Source organism: Ptychodera flava, chromosome 2, assembly GCF_041260155.1.
Source record: "Ptychodera flava strain L36383 chromosome 2, AS_Pfla_20210202, whole genome shotgun sequence".
Lineage (NCBI taxonomy): Eukaryota > Metazoa > Hemichordata > Enteropneusta > Ptychoderidae > Ptychodera > Ptychodera flava.
In genome coordinates, this window is record NC_091929.1 from 5,728,350 (window position 1) to 5,748,704 (window position 20,355).

The 20,355-nt window shown below is 36.8% G+C and overlaps 1 protein-coding gene across 3 annotated transcripts in view; it reads right to left on the reverse strand.

Annotated features, from left to right (window-relative positions):
* Nucleotides 1-20,355, reverse strand: part of LOC139152034 (uncharacterized) — a 57,245-nt gene that overhangs the window by 21,623 nt on the left and 15,267 nt on the right. For 2 of the 3 annotated variants that reach the window (XM_070725123.1, XM_070725136.1), the window contains exons 5-23: nucleotides 16,366-16,470; nucleotides 15,741-15,851; nucleotides 14,680-14,814; nucleotides 13,971-14,054; nucleotides 13,581-13,706; nucleotides 12,916-12,996; nucleotides 12,072-12,476; nucleotides 11,324-11,428; nucleotides 10,013-10,159; nucleotides 9,541-9,645; nucleotides 8,885-9,034; nucleotides 7,918-8,040; nucleotides 7,030-7,158; nucleotides 6,354-6,449; nucleotides 3,807-3,929; nucleotides 2,604-2,687; nucleotides 1,721-2,323; nucleotides 1,092-1,202; nucleotides 230-358 (exon numbers count right to left, since the gene is read on the reverse strand). In XM_070725123.1, coding sequence (XP_070581224.1) covers nucleotides 230-358; nucleotides 1,092-1,202; nucleotides 1,721-2,323; nucleotides 2,604-2,687; nucleotides 3,807-3,929; nucleotides 6,354-6,449; nucleotides 7,030-7,158; nucleotides 7,918-8,040; nucleotides 8,885-9,034; nucleotides 9,541-9,645; nucleotides 10,013-10,159; nucleotides 11,324-11,428; nucleotides 12,072-12,476; nucleotides 12,916-12,996; nucleotides 13,581-13,706; nucleotides 13,971-14,054; nucleotides 14,680-14,814; nucleotides 15,741-15,851; nucleotides 16,366-16,470 — 2,952 coding nt within the window. The remainder of the gene's footprint in view (nucleotides 1-229; nucleotides 359-1,091; nucleotides 1,203-1,720; nucleotides 2,324-2,603; nucleotides 2,688-3,806; nucleotides 3,930-6,353; nucleotides 6,450-7,029; nucleotides 7,159-7,917; nucleotides 8,041-8,884; nucleotides 9,035-9,540; nucleotides 9,646-10,012; nucleotides 10,160-11,323; nucleotides 11,429-12,071; nucleotides 12,477-12,915; nucleotides 12,997-13,580; nucleotides 13,707-13,970; nucleotides 14,055-14,679; nucleotides 14,815-15,740; nucleotides 15,852-16,365; nucleotides 16,471-20,355) is intronic. The other variant, XM_070725130.1, reaches the window with a different exon arrangement.

Below are 20,355 nucleotides of genomic sequence, written 5' to 3' on the forward strand. Positions count from 1 at the left end.
TTTCAGAAGGAATCCTGAACACTGTTTTGGCACTGAACTGACATTAAGACATTTCACGAAATTCCCAGATTGATTCAAACATTCACTAGCCTAACAGAAGTTTGATGCTGACAATTGTATTTCAACCATGCAGTAACCATACTGCAGTAATCAAAACCAGCAATGTATGTTAATAGTGGTTTTATGTTTTCACCTTAGGAAGTAAAGGTTGAAGATGATATGAACTTACTGCTTTAGCAATTGCTGTTTCTTTCTTAGATGTTTCTGACAAACTTAAAATAATTTCTGCCATCTTAGAAACACGGTCCAGCATGTGATGCATCTCCTTGTGTTTTAAGAGCGTCACATGTTCCACAGGCTGGTGATGAATAGAAGATACAATTGATAAATGTCATGAAATAATATATGAAGCAATGATTAATATCTCTCTCTCTCTCTCTCTCTCTCTCTCTCTCTCTTTCCCTCCAATGATCACAGTCGTTTGCTTTGAAGCACTGGCATGAGATGAACTAGACATATTGTCTAAATCGAGGTGTTGCCAACACTGTCAGGTGCAATTAACAGCTAAGCGGTAACATGAGTCGATCATAAAAGTTGATGATAAAAAAATCAGTGAGTCGATCAAAAAAAAAATCAGCTCTGCAAAAGTTGAAACTTGTTTAGCAGTTAGACAGTTAGACGTAGTCTATACAACACCACCACATATGTCCAAGCACTATCCAAGTCTTATCACTTTGACTGTACATCTGATCTGCTGCAAGACCATGTTTAAACTTTGGTAGAGTTGATTTCTCTGTGGTTGACTGGAATTACTGATCAGCTGATAATTACACCTGACAGTGTTTACAACACCTCGATTTAGACAATGTCTACTTCGCTTAATGCCAATGCTTCAAAGCAAACCACTGTAATCTCTCTCTCTCATTCCCATTGTCAGTTTGGCTCATCTGGGAGCAAAAATCTACTCTTTAAATTGAGATTGTTGTCAAATATTCAGTCTGTTTTCCTTCTTCTTAAATATTCTGAGACTGGCCCTCATCTGACACTAGTCCATATCTTAGACTGGTCCTTGACTGAGACCAGTGACTTACTTTTATCTTTTCTGGGAGTTTTTCAAAACAAATCAGGCAGTATCGTTCTCCTAGATTGTAAGTGAAGGTCTTTTTCAAGCGATTTTCAAGTGACAGTGAAGGTAATGACTCCTAGAAAAGGGAAAAACCAAAATGTGAAATGAATGTTATTAATCAATTTTTATGAGATATTGAATACACTTATCTCAACTATTACCAAGACTTTGCCAGCATTTAAATCATTCTTTTCTCTTCTTGCAAATACAACAGGTCAAAATATAGTTTTTCATGCAAGATCAAGAATGCCAAAATCTTGAACACTTAAGATTTCCTGGCAGTAAATATCTATGAACACTTACTAAGATCTGGTGATATTTTGAGTAATCTTGTAGTAATACTCTAAAATGGTGAACTACTAGGTGAAATTGACTGACATTCTTGATGAAAAAATATTTCAAAATTTCAAACGTTAAATGAATTGAGACTTTCACACAATAAAGATACACTAACACTGACAATAGACTGAAAATCCAATCTGACTGTCTGTGTGGACAAGTACTTTTTAAAATGACCAGTTAAAGGCATTGAAGTGTATGTCTGGTATAGGCAGACAGGTATTATTTCAAACCCTGTACTTCAGCAAATCTTACCAATACTACTGCTTTCGTAGGTTCTGCATTTATTGCTTTGGCTACAGCAGATGGAGCTTTGTTGGACCCTACCACAGGTTGGCCACTTTTCTTTTTGACTGGTTGACCAGCATTTCCTGTGGCAGGCTGGTCAGTTTGACCTTTGACTGGCTGACCAGCATTTCCTGTGGCAGGCTGGTCAGTTTGACCTTTGACTGGCTGACCAGCATTTCCTGTGGCAGGCTGGTCAGTTTGACTTTTGACTGATTGACCAGCATTTCCTGTCGCAGGCTGGTCAATTTGACCTTTGACTGGCTGACCAGCATTTCCTGTAGCAGGCTGCGTTACTTGGGGTTCTGATATCACTTGTTCTGCCTGTGGATGCTTTGCAGGTCTGTCTGATGTCCTGTGTGATAACGTCTCCTCTTTGGCTTTGACAGGTTCACTCTTACCATCTGAGACTTTTGACTCTGTCTCCACCTCTGAACCATCCGCCTCTGTCTTTGTTTCATTGGGTGGAGAGTTTGCGTCACTGCAGTATTGACGCAAAGACTTCAAAACAGTCTCTTTGCAAACTTTCTTTATCACATGATGTTTAGACATAGCTACATGTTGCTCATATGCCTGAAATAGATAACATGACATTAGTCAGACCAGTATTATTTTCAGACAAATTGCCATTACTTTGCGTCGTGCAACAACATGTATTATCCTGGTTGATAAACTACATAAACCTACAGCCTTCACACAAGTTATAAAATTGAAAGAATTAACGTTATCATTCTTTCTGCAAGATTTGCCTGCCCTTTTGATGATCAACAATACTGCTCCTGAGCGAGTGAACACTTTCACAAATCAAAGCATTAAATCTGATTGTAGGTTTACAAATATTACAAGAACTTACAATTTTTTGACCACATTCAAACTTGCATAGTAAACAAAACCATGTTTCTTGTTCATCACTAGCACTCAACACTTCTTCATATGTCTGAAAGGAATGAACAAAAGATAATGTTTTAGAGCTTCCCTGAAATAATGACAAATGGTTAAAACGATGATTTCACTGGAAACACAAAACTCTGCATAAAGACATTTAAAAACCATTCTACTGTGACAGCTGCACTTCTGTTTTCTAAGTTTTATATTGTGCAAAGCAACTTGGCATTTTAGAATAATGTATCAAATTCAAGAATCATTATCGATTCCTGGTGAGGGACTATACAAAAGATGACATAGTCATTTCAATCTCTATCTGTGCTGACAGTATTGTGTGTATAGAATGATGGTGTGCTACCCTCAGGCTATTTGAAGAAAATTCTTTGTTTGCCGTCCTTGGATTTTCAAAAACCCACCCGCCTGCCGGGGAAAGGACAAAAACACAGAAGAAAAACACTAGTGTATTAACATAAGCTCAATTTTTATTTGCTTTCTTTTTGAAAAATAATATTTTTATTTGTAAAAGTGTTTGTTTTCATAATTTTCTCTGAAAACCTACCAGCACACGGGCGGCAAACAAAGAATTTTATTTAAAGCACCTAACTAGCTTTTACACATTCTCAAAAAATAGCATAAACAAAGCTGTATTTATATTATATTGGTTTTCTGCTGCAGCTAACTTCCACTGTCCATCCCTAATCCTCTAAACAGGTTCTCAATCACCCTTGATTACAATAGCTTTGGACAGAACAACTGTGATGAACACAGTAGGTAGAAATAATAGACTTGACCAGGTGGACAGAAATTCAGACTAAAATTTTATGATGCTTTGCTTGCATCAACCTTTCTAAAGGGATACTGTCATCGGAATGGCACTCAAAGGTTGTATGGGACCTACATAATCAATGCAAACACTGTATCCAAGGTACGATGGAGACTGATGAAAGTTAAAACATGTCTGTCATACTCATAGTCTACATCGTATAATTACAGCTATGATGATGAAGTGCATCTAGATATCATGCACAAAATACATTGTTTGTAAAAAAGAAACTAACACAGGCATAGTTCCGACAACTGTTTCCCTTTGACCTACAAAAGCCTTTGTTTGAGAGGCAACATCTGCTTTACAAACCAATATTTGTATAAACGAGGTTCAGAAAATGATTACCTGTACCAACTGTTCAACTGGAGACATGTTTTCAGTTTCCACCGCAGTTTTCACTGTTACCACGGCTTCATAAGCTTCTTTCACTTCAACATGGCCGACAGTCCTCAAATGAGTCTCGTAAGCCTATAACCAAAGCAAGTTGACATTTCAGTATCATTGGACACAAAATCAAACAACACTAGCACACAGCCAAGTGACATTGGCTGTCATTGGGTGAGGGATGTAGAAAGTTGCCAGCAGACGGCAAAAACGACAAGCTACCAACTAAAATGTGCCAACTGTGGAAATTATCAGTTAACTCAAAAATCAGGACATTCTGCACAAATATGGAAATTATCAGTTAACTCAAAAATCAGGACATTCTGCACAAATATTATGTGTTCACACATTACTACAAACCACCTATACTTTTGTTTTTGCCACCCTCGACCAAAATTTTCTTAAAGGGACAAAGTCGGCCATATGAATTATGTTTCACACAAGATACTACTCATATTGTTTGATATGTAGAAAGATACTGAATGAACGGTGACCATGCATATATTCGACCCTGGACAAATTAAATGAAACCATCCAGAAAATGAATTAATGGTCATAACTATGGTTTCATGTATAGTGTCTAAAACCACAGGCGCTCGAAACCGTGCGTGATCTGTGAAATGGAAATCAATAAACTGATCACAAAAACTTTTGTGGTGTCTCCTGTCTGAGGGACCGTGTAGTGATTACCCATAGAGCAAAGCGCGACCAATTTTGTGTTTACGTCAGACGCGAAAGTTCACCCTTCCTGTCAGGCTTTGCCAATCATCGAGTGTACTGTGATCTATAGTGCAGTGTACGTAAATAAGCGTACGCAGCATTCAAAAATGAAATCTGCCGAACAGATATCTACGAATATGAAACCAATAAAGAACTTAACAACGACGACCAGGAAATGTCTCCTAGCTTGATTACTGTCAAATGTCCCTAATTACAAAGATAGCATACGGCAGTTTCTCCTCGGTCTACATATATATAAAGGTGTGAAGGTCCCGGCGACAAAATCGACCTCTCCGTCGTTTAGAAATTTTTAAGGTAAATTTCTCTGTAAAAACTGCAAAATCTAACTCAGAAATCATACTTTCTCTATCGATCAATAAATTTATTTTATGAGACTTACGGGTTATTCTTCTTACTACCACTGTACAACTCTAAATTCGCACAAAACATCTTTGATAAACAAATGTAAAATTGCCCAAAATACGGTTGCGGACAATTCACCTTTGACCTGAGGAGCAGAGACGCTAATCCTGGCCGACACGTCTCACATGACGACTATGTTGACGTCATGCCTGTCGTCTGACAGGTCATAGTCGTCATGTGAGACGAATATATGCACGGTCACCCATTCATTCACTATCCTTCAACATGTCAAACAATATACATAGTATCTCGTATCAAAAAAACTTCATGAAAAATGGCCAACTTTGTCCCTTTAATCTCTCCAGATGCATTTTCACCTCAGGCTTATGATATTTATTGATGAATTACAATTTCTTCAGAGCATGAGATTTGTAATAGCATGTGTCAACCCAGTCAGCATGTTTCAATATACAGGAATGTACATAGCATTCTGAAAATGCTGTAGTTTTAACTTTGCTTGTAGAATTTGACCTGAGAAATAATGATAAGTATCCACTCAGAGATGAATCCAAGTAATTTGTGAATTATAGCCTTAGAGTGTAATAACTCAACAACCAATACTTTCTCCTGAACAAGACAAATGACATGTACATATTAACTCTCCACGGCACAAATACACTAAATTTAGGAAGCCTTGGTTAAAATGAAATTAAGAAATCATTGCCTGTTTGATTGAGAGTACACAGCACTGAAATATATTTGAAGGCATAACATATTGGATATGACATCAACAATACAAAGAGAAATGACGTAACACTTTAAATGCGCTTCAGGGACAGATATTTTGACTCACTAACTTTTACAATTCTTTTCTGATCTACCACTTGTGGGGGTTCATTTTAAAGCTCTTGGTGTAAGAAAACTTTTCAAATGTCTTAGTTTTTCGAAAATCAAAAATTTAGTTTTTCTCTAAAGAGTTAACACAGAGACTGCGGCCATTTTGAATTTCAAATATCGGTAAATTTGGGGTATTTTTTTTTCTCTAGTACCAAAATTTGCACAGTGACCCTCGATTTTTATTCTTGATTTTAAAAGAGACTGGTTGAAAGATTCCTTGAGAAAACTTTGAGCAAAAGCTTAACCCTTTGAGTGCTGTAATTTTTCCCTCCAAAAATTTAATACAACATTTTAACAATTTTCATGAATTTTTTAGTAATAGTTTTGATAATTTTGGATCAAACGGTCATAACTTTTTATTGGCTACAGTTTTTTATCAACATTTTGAGGATAATCTGAAAACAAATTGTCTAGATTTAAAACAAATAGTCTGTGGTATATATTTTTTAAAGGTGACAATAATTGACTTTGGCACTCAAAGGGTTAAGCCTTTCCTTTTTGAAGTGTGAACTACCTTAAGAACATTACCTGTCTCACTGGAAAAGTCATGTTACATAGACAACAAAGTGTATTCTTCTTTGAAACACCACCTTGAGACGTCTTAAATTTCTTTTCAACAACCGCCTGAAAAATTAATCGTAGTAAAATATAATAAGTGGAAGAAAGATGGACTGAGAGAAAAGTTTTGATGCTCGCATCGTGAGAGATCACACAGGTAATGACAGCTATGAACCACAAGTCTTAACACTTTCACCACAATGGTTTGTCCCAAATCCATTGTTTTCTATGGTAAAGTTGGACCTGTATACAGGGAACTGGGGGTGAAAGGGTTAAAGTAGAAAGCACAGATATTCAGACTCTCATACTTATACAGTTCTTTTCCGAGTTGCCTCATGCAGAGGCTCACAAAGCTCTTGGTATCTGAAAAAATTTTGCTGTCTTAGTTTTTTGAAAATCAGAAATTTTAATTTTCCCATAGAGTAACATAGGGATGGTAGCCATTTTGAATTTCAAATATCATTCCATGCCAGGTAGTTTTCTAGTGTCAAACTTTACATGGTGATCCCTGATTTTTATTCTTGATTTAGAAAACGTATGGTTCAAACTTTCATTGAGGAAAGTTCCAGCAAAAATTTGAGTGTTTCACTTCTGAGGTGCATATACTACCTTAAATTGAATTGCAAACAAGTAAAAGTGATCTTACAGCTCTTGATAAGGCCTTTTCCTTTTCCGTGCCTTTGGATAAGGCTTGGATAATTTTCCCCATTTCAGATACTAATATCATGGATTTCTGCATGCATCGATGTCGAATGGAAATTACATGCTTTTCTGGCTGTAAAGAAAACATAGAGAGAGCTTGGCACTGAGCATCCAGCAGATGAACACAACATTGAAGTATATGCTGTTGTATAATTAGGTTACGATTTATTGCAGTGAGTAAGTTGCAATTTGATCACATTTTGAAGAAGAATTGATGCCTAGTCTAGCATGAAACTGGAAGTACTGACAAGTTACAGCTGCCATAAAGCTAGCAAAAATATATATGTAACATAGTAGTGCATGTACAGATTCAGTTCAGTTTGTTATACATCTCAGATGGTAAGATGACTGTTCTTTGACCCTTTGAGTACTAAAATCAATTTTTGTTGTCTTTATAAAATATACACTGATCGATTTTTTTTAGATTTTTGTCACAAATTTGATAAGAAACTGTAGCCAATGAAATCTGACGTCCAAATTACAGAAAAATTCATAAAATTTGGCGAAATTTTACAATATACATGTAATTTTGGTGGGAAAAAATTACAGAACTGAAGGGGTTATATCAAGCTTCTGTCCTTGTACATTTCAGGTTCACGACTGATTGTACACATTTCTTGATTAACAGTGTCAATACAAACTGCAAAGCCATAGTGTATTCACAAGCACTGAGTACGTAGATCAACAAGTAATTATTCATTATCAATGGAAAAACTTCATTGGTATCTTGCAATATATCAGTACATATTTTGCATCTGATCAATTCAAGTTCAAAGACAAATTAATTATTTTGAAAATTCTATTCAAGTGCCGGATGGTATTGAGTACTTACAGTGTCTTCTGTTGGACTTTCTATAAAGTTTTCACAGCATATCAGGCAGTATTGATGTCCATGTTGGTCTATGAATATAGTCTTCAATCTCTCTTCTATTGACATGGTTAGTATAGGTGAAGGCTGCAAGAAATGTATATACTGAGTTGTTGCCAAAGTTTTCCTAATAAAAAATATGTCTATTTTAGCTAGTATATCTGATAAGCTAATTTAGAGTTAGGGGTTCCCTAACTTAAGATGCAGCTACATGTAATTCAAGCATTTCCCTACATAAACAATGGTTAAAGTGTCTTGGCTAAATTGAGAACCCACTAATTCCAGTGCCCATTTGCCAAATAGCACACAGTTAATACAAAGTGTTTTACAGCACTTTCAAAGTCATGTTGCGACACTTCAGCTTGTCAACACTTACTTTACCTGAGTCATGTCAAAAATTCTTATTTGAAACTGAATTTTGATGTCAAGGGCAACATTTTATCATCAATAACATTGAACGATGCACATCCTGCCTTGTGTACGTAACGTTGAACTTTTAGCATTTCAACATAATTTCACTAATAATGAGAAAATGCACTAGTTTTCATTGACACAAATAATGAAAATATTATTAAAAAAATATTAATATTGAAACTGAAGTTCACTTTAAGAAGGACATGTGCAAGAGTTAATTGTATCAGACGTATTTTCTTCATGTTCAGTTTATTAGGGAAAGCCACTTTTACAGACCATACACCGTACTCTCTCATACCGTATATTTTGATAAAGTCGATGAAAATGACTCTACCTCACCAAACTGAGAGAAGACACAACAAAATCAAACTTTGCGTGTTACCACTTGAGAACACAAACTAAAATGCAACCTGTGTGTGGTCTTGACACAAAGTAATGACAGATGTCAAATTTCTGAGATTGTCAAATACAAGGTTTGTAAGAATGTATCTGTCTATTGAGTAATTTATCAACCAACCTCTTCTACTACAGGATCTGATTTCATTTCTGAAAAAGCTTTGAGTTCAGTCTCACTTCTGTCCCTTTGGAGTTCTTTCTGGCTTTTGTCTTGTTGTTCAAGTGATTCAAGCTGCTTCTTATGTTCATTTGATGTGACATGCAGCTGTGGCTACACAGAAGGGAAGAGCAAAAACAAAAAATGTACGGATAAATGAATAATGAACAAGGCTGGCATTGTCAAAACAACAAATTTGAGAATCAGCAGACTTGGCAAATTGTGACAAATACATGTATCACAAGATTGTGTACAGTATGCTAAGGAAAAAAGTAAAAGCATGAAACTGAATTCATTCATTTCAGAAATAAAACACACGGATACTTTGTATCAAACATGCAGAGAGTCATTTCTAATGATACAAAAGAGTACACAGACATGTATTCACTAACAAGAAAATTAGTCATTAACATGTAGCCAGGATGTCAATTTTGAAGATTAAACATTCTGTTTTTCAAAAATTTGAGGAAAACACGATGAGAGCTTAGATTATTCACTGAAGAAAGCCCCTTCCTGTTTCTATATGCAACAGAATTACAGCAACATCAGCATGTATACGTGAACAATTCAGAAAGCTAGGTAGCAATGGACTATGGGTATTTATTAGTAAATGGACTTACAGTTATGTTTTCCGGTATTTTTTCACAACATACAAGACAGTATCTTTCTCCAAGACGATAGGCAAACGTCTTCTGAACCCTCTCTCTCACTGGCATTTTTAAAAACTGAAAAAAAAATGCTAGCCGTGTGAAAACTGTAGAGAAAATTTTAAGGTTTTGTGTAAAATTTTGCAGCAAAATCATCCAGGTTAAATTCGAAATAAATATGACACTCTTGAGTGCAGTACACCTATTTGAAGGTCTCCAATAATTCTTCGGTGCATTCAAATAGTTAAGAAAGTTGGTTTCAGTGTGTAAATACACACTGAAATCAGAATAAGTATGCTATTATTAATGAGATTAACATTAAACACATCTGCCTTGTCTCAACACATACATGTATTCATATTCATCACTGAAATATAAATTTTGGGTTTGTGAAATACAAATGTTATAATAACGTATCTATCCATTGAGCAATTTAACAACAAACCTCTTCTATTGCTGGATCTGTTTTTGTTTCCGTAGCAAGGAGTTCATTCTGACTTCTATCTTGTTCATGTTCTCCCTGCCCACTATGCATTTCTTCCAGTAATTTGCACCACCCTTTGTGCTCGTAAGTATTGACATGCGTCATTGGCTGTAAAGGAGAGAAGGTGAAAATGAGAGAAAAAGATGCATGGATAAAGGGAAATGAACAAGTCTGACATTGTCAAAACAACAACTTTGAAAATCAGCAGACTTTGTAACTTGGTACATGTGACCAAATTATCGCTGCTTCTCTTCGACTTCTAATCATAGTTTGAGTGCAACTAAAAACTATTCATCCATGTAGTGATAGGGTTGTAAACAATACAGTGTCCTCTTGTCAGACCATTGTCAGACTGACATACAAAGATAGATAAAGACAGACAGGTAAACAATACGGTATGGAAAATCCACATGATTAAGTTCACTCATTTTGAAATCTGAATACAGAGGTACCAGTGATACCATGTACAAAAAGTTATTTCCAACATAACAAATGAGAACACAGAAATGTTCTCATTCACTGAACAAGGAAATCAGTCCATTATAAAGATTATACAATATCTTGCAAGTTCCATCACTTCCAAATCTGCCAAGTCAGTAGAAATCTCTCGTGTGCCAAAATCTATACATATCTTCATCTTCTTGGCATGGCATGTTACAGCAGCTTTAGTCAGTAAAATTCATTTTAACAGTCTCTCTTTTAAATCTCCATAAGCTGTATCTTTGGCTATGTTTTCAGAACTTGTGTTTTGGGTTTTCCCTACACTTTTCTGCATTGAATCCGTAAACTGTAAATTAATGCCAAGTATTTAGCATATCAACACAACCTACATGAGTACAATCTACATTGTTATTGTGGAAAATTGTATTCAAGTCCAGACTAGAATTCATTTGCAAACAATAAACAATGATCACTGCACACATACAAGCTGTGTTAATAAAGAGAGTACTCGAAATTTCAGCGTGACAAACGGATTAGGGTCAGACAGGATAGTTGATATACAGAAGCAGAATACTGAAAAACTTGCCACAAGATACAGCTTACGTCCCGTTAAGGGGCTTTTAAATATTAAAGTCTTTGTTTAAATGCAATTTATGTTATGCCTTTCCTGTTTTAACCAATTTAACCTGATGATGACATGTGAACTTAGCACAATAAGAAATAAACATTCAAACTTTTCAGTTGAGGCACTTGGACACAAAAAACAAGGATTTTGCTTATTTATGCCGATTATCAACTACTATAGTACGGAAAGTTATGCCATGAACTTACTTTTGTGCGTTCAGGTATTTTTGCACAGCAGACAAGACAGTATCTATCTCCAAGGTGATAGGCGAAAGTCTTCCGTAACCTTTCTTTCACTGACATATTTGAAAACTAGAAACAAAATAATGGTGGACATGTATGAAGAACACAGTAAAATTTCAAAAGAGTTCAATTTGAGTCTGCTGTGACATAATACTAAAGACAAGCTTTAAATAGTTCTTTTACCAGTCCATGATGCACTGCGTGCTTTGGTATACAAAACGTACGGTACTCATAAAACTTTTTAGCCATGGGTTATATGCAGAGTATGTTACTCATAGACCACAATGGCAGGTTACACTCTGACCTACGTTTTCATCGTCAATGGATACAAAATAAATGAGACATTCTTGGCATTGTAATTATGTGTTATTCTTATGTAACAATCCGTAGTACAACACAAAATCAGTATGTTTTATTGTTTTGAGTGTGTGTACCCTGTTTGATCACGGCCACAGCAATGCACTGTGGGATAACCAGAAAATAGTCTGTGGGATAACCAGAAATCAGTCTGTAGGACTCTGTCAGATACTCTAGACTCACTTCAATGTCTGAATGAAATCTCGTCAGCTGACATCATAATGGTAATTTAACAGACAATAATTGAGGTTAAATGTGTGTGAAGAACATACTATTTTTAATTATCAGTATCAGAATGATGCAGTAATTTATAATATTTTCAGAACTTTGGGCAAACACTTTCCAAAGTACTTACCTGATCTATGGGAATTATATTGACAGACACTGCAGACTGCTGTGCTGAAAAACCTTCTGGTTTCTTAGTTTCTTTTGCAGTCTCTTGTGTCTTCTCTAAATCTTGCAGCTCAGTTTTAGACATCTCTGCATCGTCATCTTTCTTCTGAGATGTTGGCTCCTTCTCTGAACTTGTCCTTTCTGTTTTCTCTTCTGTGGCTTTCTGGCCGTTCTTGTTCTTTTCCAGCACTGGTGTACATGTATCTTCAGTCTCAGCATTGCTCTTTCTCTGCTGCTCAGAGGCTGGTATTCTTTTCAAGTTGATGACCAGTGTTGATTTGATCAGATGTTGTAGAGCATCCTCTATGATTGATTTGCAGACCACTCTGATCAGATGGGATGACGACTCCACATGACTTGCATAATCCTGAAGTGGAAATTTTCAAGGTTAAGATTTCTTGTTTTAGGTATCATGACCGTTCTCTTATTCCAGTGTACCACTATGGTTTAACCCACCAAAATTTGAGCACATTTTCCCAATTTTATGAATTTTTCTCCACTTCCTGTGTAGAATTCAACAAGCGGTTGCATTGCACTGCATTGAACAGAAATCTGGATGTTTCTGCAGTCCTGACTAGCAAGAATAATATGAAAAACACTGCCATGTAGCATGTACCAGGTTACATATATAGCATTCAAAAAGCACCCGAATAAAATAGACACAGCACTAGTAACCTTTGCCAACAATGCAAGAATCAACCAGACTACACAACTTGTGTAGAATCGGTGAATACATCATTGAGCTAGTACTATAGCATGTACGTAGTTTCTCAACTCAATGCTACATACTCCATTAGATAACTCACCTTTTCATTGCCAGTGTCAAGCCCACACAAATGACAAAATGTGCCTCCATTTTTCTTTCCTGACATCATTTCTTTTTCTTTCTGTGAATCAAAGTAAATATACTTCATGAAATCTCTCTGTTCATTTAGCAAATTGGTAAAAACTTCCTGGGACTTTAAAATTGTGAGGTTTTCAATATAAACATAATTGACCCTATTCTTGCAGAACTCTCACCTATACCAGACAAGCTGTTAATATTTGCAAAGTCCACAAACAGCCTAAATTCAACGAGTGCAACTTTGATATAGACCCTGATGGTTATAACTAGTAAAAAACATTTGCTGGACTATAATGAAATTCAACTGGAATAGCTGATCTGCAATTTCATTAAATATTAACTGTTGACCTGATAACCACACTCTTACATTGTACGAGTAATTAGAGAAATACAGTATACAATATATTTCCAAGCCGGCATCAAGCTGTACTGACATTCATGTACCGGTAGATATAAACAGAAAACAGATCTTTACTGATCAAAATACTTCCAACAGTGAATTGATATACATAAATTAGGCACATGAGAACTAACAAAAGTAAAATATTTTACATCTGATCATTGGCTTCTGCAGTTTTCTCACAACTGAATGATGAACAGGTTTAAGAAATAATTTTTTGGACTGACCTGCAAAAGATTCTCAATTGTGTCCATGTCTTTGTTCAACACGGCTGTTTTCACCTTGGCAACAATCTCAAACATGTAATGTAAAATTTGATGATACACAGCATTCACATGGTTTTCAAATCCCTCCTACAGGAAAACACAGACAAAGCATTATACATTGACATCTTTGAAGTTTACATTCCAATGTCTTATACATATTCTACAAAGTGTAAATACACCCTCTGACTGAAGTGGTTGTTTGCCCTCCTCACCCCTACGTCCAAATAAAAGGATCCACTTTCTCCATTTAAACAACAGGCTTAGGCGCAACAACAGTGCTAAAAGGGTTAACCCTATATATGGGTAGGGGTTTATCTTTGGAAAGCAATGAAGAAAGTCTAGGTTTGATACCTTTGTTTCTGGGATGTCTATCTCACAAATATGACAGTGGTTGCTTCCTGCTTTGGTGTTCTTCAACTTCTCTTCAATAGCTTGCTGTAAATAACGTAAAACCATGAACAGTTTGTTCAAACAATTCCCAATACATTGCATGCATTTTATCTAGCTACCGGTACTGTTCAAGGCATATACCGGTATTAGTGATGGTGTTGTGTGTTACGGCTGAGAGCAAGACCAGCTTGAAAAAGGAATAGACATTTGGCTTGCATCACAGTTTTTCATTCTGTTTGGCATGAAAGAAGCACTTCTATTCTAAGGCAGATTATTGCTACGCAATAGTTCTTTTACCAGTTCCATGATGCAGTGTGCCAGAGTATACAAAGCGTATATTACGTACAGAACTTTTTAGCCGTAGGGTACACGCAGCGTATGTTACTCATAGAATTCTATGGCAGATTACAACCTGACCCTTTATTTTCGTCAGTGATGATTAGATTATACACAGGGCATAATTTGGTATTGCAAATTTGTGTCATTCTTGTGTAACAATCTGTTGTACAACACAAATCAGTATGTTGTTGTTGTTTTGAGTGTACATGTACAGTGTTTGAGTCACTGCAATGCATTGTGGGATAACCAGGAAAAGGTCTATAGGCCAGTACCTCTTCAGTAGCTCAGTGAAATTTGACCATTCTGGTTGATATTGTTACACTGTACTTACAGCTTTCATCAAGACATTATCTCTGGATTCTTTCTCTCTCTTGCCAAAGTCCTTAATGACTTGCCACAATCTGGCAATCCGTTCTAGTACAATCTGCATGTCTTTGTGTTTAGGTAGCTCCAAGTGTGTAGGTTGCTATGGAGACAAAATGACGAAGGTTGTATTATAATCAAAACTGCCATAAATTACATCTCAAGACCATTTCAAAGGCCGTTTAATATTAGAGGTGCCATTAAAGCATACAAGTATATCACAAAACACTTGAACTGAGAAAAGGCTAGGAAGGAATTTCATATTCATTGAAAAATGCATTTCCAACAGGCAAGAGTAGCATGCCGAGTTAAACTGATGCGTGAACATCCTTCAGCAGCTTGGGCCATTATGCCAAGTGGGGACATCACATAGAGCACCCTCAACGACAAAGCTTTGGATTCTTTTAAGAGGAACACCGTCATATCTATGGGAGTATTAGCAGTTTGCAGAGGTATTAATGACAGTGTAAGTCTGTAACATTGATGCAATTGTCTTTGCTGAATTCAAGAACAATCTAAAAGATGATACTGTGTGCTAAGATTTACTTCTATTCTTGTTTAAAATTTGTTTTCTTTTCTGAGCTAAAACATTGCATGTTTCACCCATGAAAATTTGTATTCACAGAAGGTACCGTATTAGAATACCAGTAGTTCTTTTACTGGTTCCATGATGCAGTGCGCCCCAAGGTATACAAAGCGTACATTACGCATAACTTTTCAGCCATAGATTACACGCAGGGTATGTTACTCATAGAACTCTATGGCAGATTACACTTTCACCCATTTTTTTGTCACTGATGGATAGAATATACATGGGGCATTATCTGGCATTGTAAATTTGTGTCATTCTTCTTTAACAACCCATTGTACAACAAAAATCAGTACGTTTTCGTTGTATTGACTGTATACGGTGTTTGATAGAGCCAGTGCAATGCATTGTGGGATAATCGGCAAAAGGTCTTTACAAGACAACACATTATCTCTTTAAAGAAATTAAATATGCCATATATACAATATATGTATACTTACATTAACATTTTCTGGTACTTTCTCACAGCAAAACAGACAGAATTTCTTGTACAAATGGTTATAGCTAAATACTTTCTTCAGTCTCTCTTCAACATTTGGTTTAAGTATTATCTATGAGAGAAGAAATGAACAGATACTACAATCATTCTTTCTTCAGTGAGCACCAAATCTACCTCTTTTTCCTGACACATTGGGCCAAAGACGACCAAATGTAAAACCATACATAAATGAGGGGAGACAAGCCATTGCGGAACATGCATTGAGAAAGCTTACATGTATTTACAGTGCAGGTAGATGTACCATAATACTTTATAGAGGTTCAATATCATTCGGTTTGATCACTGCGCACACAAAACTACCTTCCTGAGATAAATATTGTACTACAAATGCATGGAAAGGCATATATGCAGTCAAGTACCGTTGGGTATATACTATTATTTACATGCACACATCACTACATGCATGTCCATGTATGTATTCCGGTACAAGTACCTGTATATGTATGCACTCGTAACTAAAAAAGATAGGATGACAATATATATCACTTAGGAATATAGCGGTAACCATGGCAGCTAATCATAGTTATACTTTGTGATAGAAAACACCTGTAACCATGGCAACTTACCATTACATCTGTCATATTGCCAGCTTTAGAGGAGAGTAATGTTTTCCTCTTTCCATTTGCTTTCCTCTGTCCTTGACCTTGACCTGTTGCTGGCCCTGCATTGCTCTGTGTGAGAACAACACACACAAGAACATTACAAACACGGAACAACGAATAATTCCCTGTGACACCTAATAGTGCAAGATGCGAGGTGGATTTGTACTCATTTATGCAGATTATTTTCATAAACATTGTTTCTGTATTAAAATTTATGCTAATGATTCCTTGTCAATGTGGAATATTCATGTACCTCACATCTTGCATTGTATAGGTGACATCAATGAAAGAGGTAATACAAACTTAAGGACCACATACAGATAGGATGCTGTTAAGACGACTGGATTCAGCAGATCAAGACAAGAATGCTTCTAGCATAGGGAATTGCAACAAAGTCAGTCCCCAGGGGTAGGGGTGTCTTGTCTAAGGACAGGGTTCTTCTTGCTATGGTTCATTGTATTTTAATATGTTTTACTATGATATATATTGCCAATAAAGAGTTATATTACCAACCTTTCTTTGTAGCTTTGGTGTCTTTGTGTTATGTTAGCGCTGGTTTTGTAGCGATTTCTTTTTTCGTATTTGTCCTTTGACAATCTTTAGCGAAGTTTCGTCACTGTGTTGCGTCTATTATCTTACCAGTTTGATTGTGTAATTCGCCAAGGCAAGCAAGGGTAGTAATTTAGTCTATTATCTGATGAGTTTGAGTGCCTAATTTGCCAAAGTAAACGAGGTAAATTACTAATCTGCAGACGCAGTCACCAGATTATCACCGGATTAACTTTGACAGAGTCAACAACGTACGCACCAGCAAGGTATAACTGAAGAAAGGGCTGAAACTCTCAAAAGCCGTGTCCACAGAAATCTACTTTACAATAAACATTTCCTAATTTTTCGAACGTCAACAGTTTTCTGACATGTTTAAACGGGGACAGGCCAATTTATGCCTTCGTCGGTTGCTTCTTTGAACGATAGAACACTAATCGAAGTGGTGGAGTCAGTGTCTCGATGTGGTCCGTCAGACCGGAAGCCGGAACTAGAAACCTTTGACTTAAAAAATGTTTAGTTAAGCCCACATGATCGATAGAGGTAAACAAATTAGCCAACATGCTTTAGGATCGAGGGTCAAGCTCATCGGTGTTTATAAACACGGACAAGACAATCTATGTGTTTTTGACTGCAGCCGGTCATCGTTTGGGGGAAACTCGCCGCTTGTTACATAAAAACTGACTAGTCGGCAAAAGTATTTTCATATGCTTATTCGTTTCGAGACGAGATGAAAGCTGCGAAGACACATTGGAAGCATAGTAATACTCAACCAGGTTGATCCATACGTTTGGGAGATATTGATGTCACGGTCTTGTCGAACGAAAACGGGGATGTTTAGGCCATATAGCAAAGACGATAAATCAGTCTGCTGAATAAAACGAATTTTTTTAGACACCATGTCAGTTTTTAACCCGCGTGAAACCCTGCGTAACAATGTAATAACTATATATAGGCCTAATCAAAACCTTTTGGACATATCTTTTTATGTCAACGTTTGGACACGCTTTAGAAATGCATGATATAGCATACTGTACACACTGTGTACATGTCTGACTGTCGGGGAAACACTTCTTGCGCCGCTGTCGGACTCAGTCGCGCGATCGCTGTGTCTTTCCCCGTCTTTCCCTCGCACATTCGCTTTACCAAAAATGTGTTTTTTGTATGAAAAACCCCAGCTTTACAGTTAAGGATGTTAGACTTCGAAGTTTATGCAATCCATCATGATATGGCCACTGGCTCGCCTTACATGTTATGTGGGACTTTGCTCGGAGTTCACTACAATTTGACGTAGGCTTCGTCGACTGATAGAATGGAATAACAGAGATTTGTACATCGGACACAAATGCGAATGCACTGTTTTTTGCGCCTCCGTCGGACTCAGTTGCTGTGTCTTTCCCTTGCACGTCAGCTTTCTCGAAAATGTGTTTTGTATAAAAACAACTTTACAGTGAAGGATGTGATCCCTCGAAGTTACTAATACACTTGTCGATTTGATATATGCGAAGACACACTGACGACCAGTTATTTATTAGTTCTCAAACCTGGTGAAAATCATTCCGCGACACTAATCGCTTATATGGCTTTTGGAGAACGTCCTAAGAACCTGACATGACCGTTGTTTGATGCGTTAGGTAGTTGAGTATAAGGATTGATAAAATAATGTATCAAAATATACACAGATTCACGCGACTGCACTATCATATTCTTGGCAGCTCAATGACGTTTGTGGCCGAGAGGGCGGGAGTCTCAGACACAAGGGAGCATAAGCAGTATGCAGTACATTGCATGTTTTCGGTGCAAAATCCGGCTTTGACTAATGTTCCCGTCCTGCATGTTTCCGAGCATAACTTTCGATCTTCGTTGCTAGTAATGTTGAGGTAAAGATATCGGAATCGTTCGTGTTCGAAATGCTTCTTGATTTGCAGAGAGAACACTCAACCTTCTTGTTTGTGTTTTAACTTAGCACATGGGGTCGATTGAAAAATTCAAAGCAAAATACCGCGGTGTATAAAATCTGCAGGCACGTAGTCACCAACCTACTTGTACTGCAGAGCACACAATCGGTCGTATGTAAAACATGTCTTTTGTCATTTGAAAAAGAAGACTATACAAAAGTGTACGTATTGCAAGAACGCAGTTGATAAACTGGACAAGTTGAAGGCGAGCTCGAACGTCGAGTTAATAAGTCTTTTCTGTTCTTGTTCTCGACTAACACGGAATTTTTCAATATACCCGTGAAGTCTGATTCAGTTCGATGCGGTGTTAGGCAAGTCGACCAACGTGGTTTTTGCCGGGCCAGCAGGAAGAGTATAAACACATCTCCGATACGTTACCAAGGTGTGTTCAACACATACCACGCATTCCTGGGAGGTCCTCCTTTCCGACCTGTTCGTTTACAAATGAATATTCAAGTTTGTTTTGCCTTCTGTTTGTTTCTGAATACATGAATATAAAGTGTCCACTAGTTTTACGGACCACCTCTGGACACGGCTTTTGAGAGTTTCAGCCCTTTCTTCAGTTATACCTTGCTGGTGCGTTCGTTGTTGACTTTGTCAAATTTAATCCGGTGATAATCTGGTGAGAGCGTCCACAGATTAGTAATTTACCCTTGATTACTTTGGCTAATTAGGCACTCAAACTCATCAGATAATAGACGCAGCATGTTGATAAAACGTATACGCAAGATTGTCAAGGGCAGTGCTAAGTTAAGACCGAAACACCAAAGGTTGGTAGAATATATCTTTATTAGCGATACAACGAAACACCTACCCACCCCTGGGGACGGACATGTAGACAACCCCCTGTGCTTCTAGCCCTGATTTGCTCTGGTTGATGAGGAAATAAACAAGAAATGTGTAGTTACCGTACTTGCTCATTTGCCAGTAAATGAGCAAATATAACACTCCTTCTATGACTACATTTGTCATGAGAAAAGAACATTACTTGAATACATCTCAAAGTAACCATAGCAAGATGAAATTAACCCTTTGTGGGTCAAAGTCAATATTTTGTTGCCTATATAAAATGTAATACAGACATATTTTTTCTGCTCATCATTCAGACAATTCTTTTCAGATTTCCCCCCAACTTTTGGAAAAAAACTGTCAACAAAAAGTTGTGTCCCTTTAGTCCAAAATTATCAAAACAATTACAGCAAAATTCATGAAATTTGGTAAAATATTGCCTTAACATTTTGGTGGGTAAAATTATAGCACTTAAAACGTTAAAGCACAATACATGTACCTGTACAGAGTAACTGTGTTTGGTGACTACTGCATTGTACATGTATTCTGCACTGCAAGACACACACCTCTGTATGCTTTTGCAGCCTCAAATGATATGAATAATTACAACTTTCACAGAAACATCCTGTGCAATAGCTTATGGTTGAAATTACCAAAATTA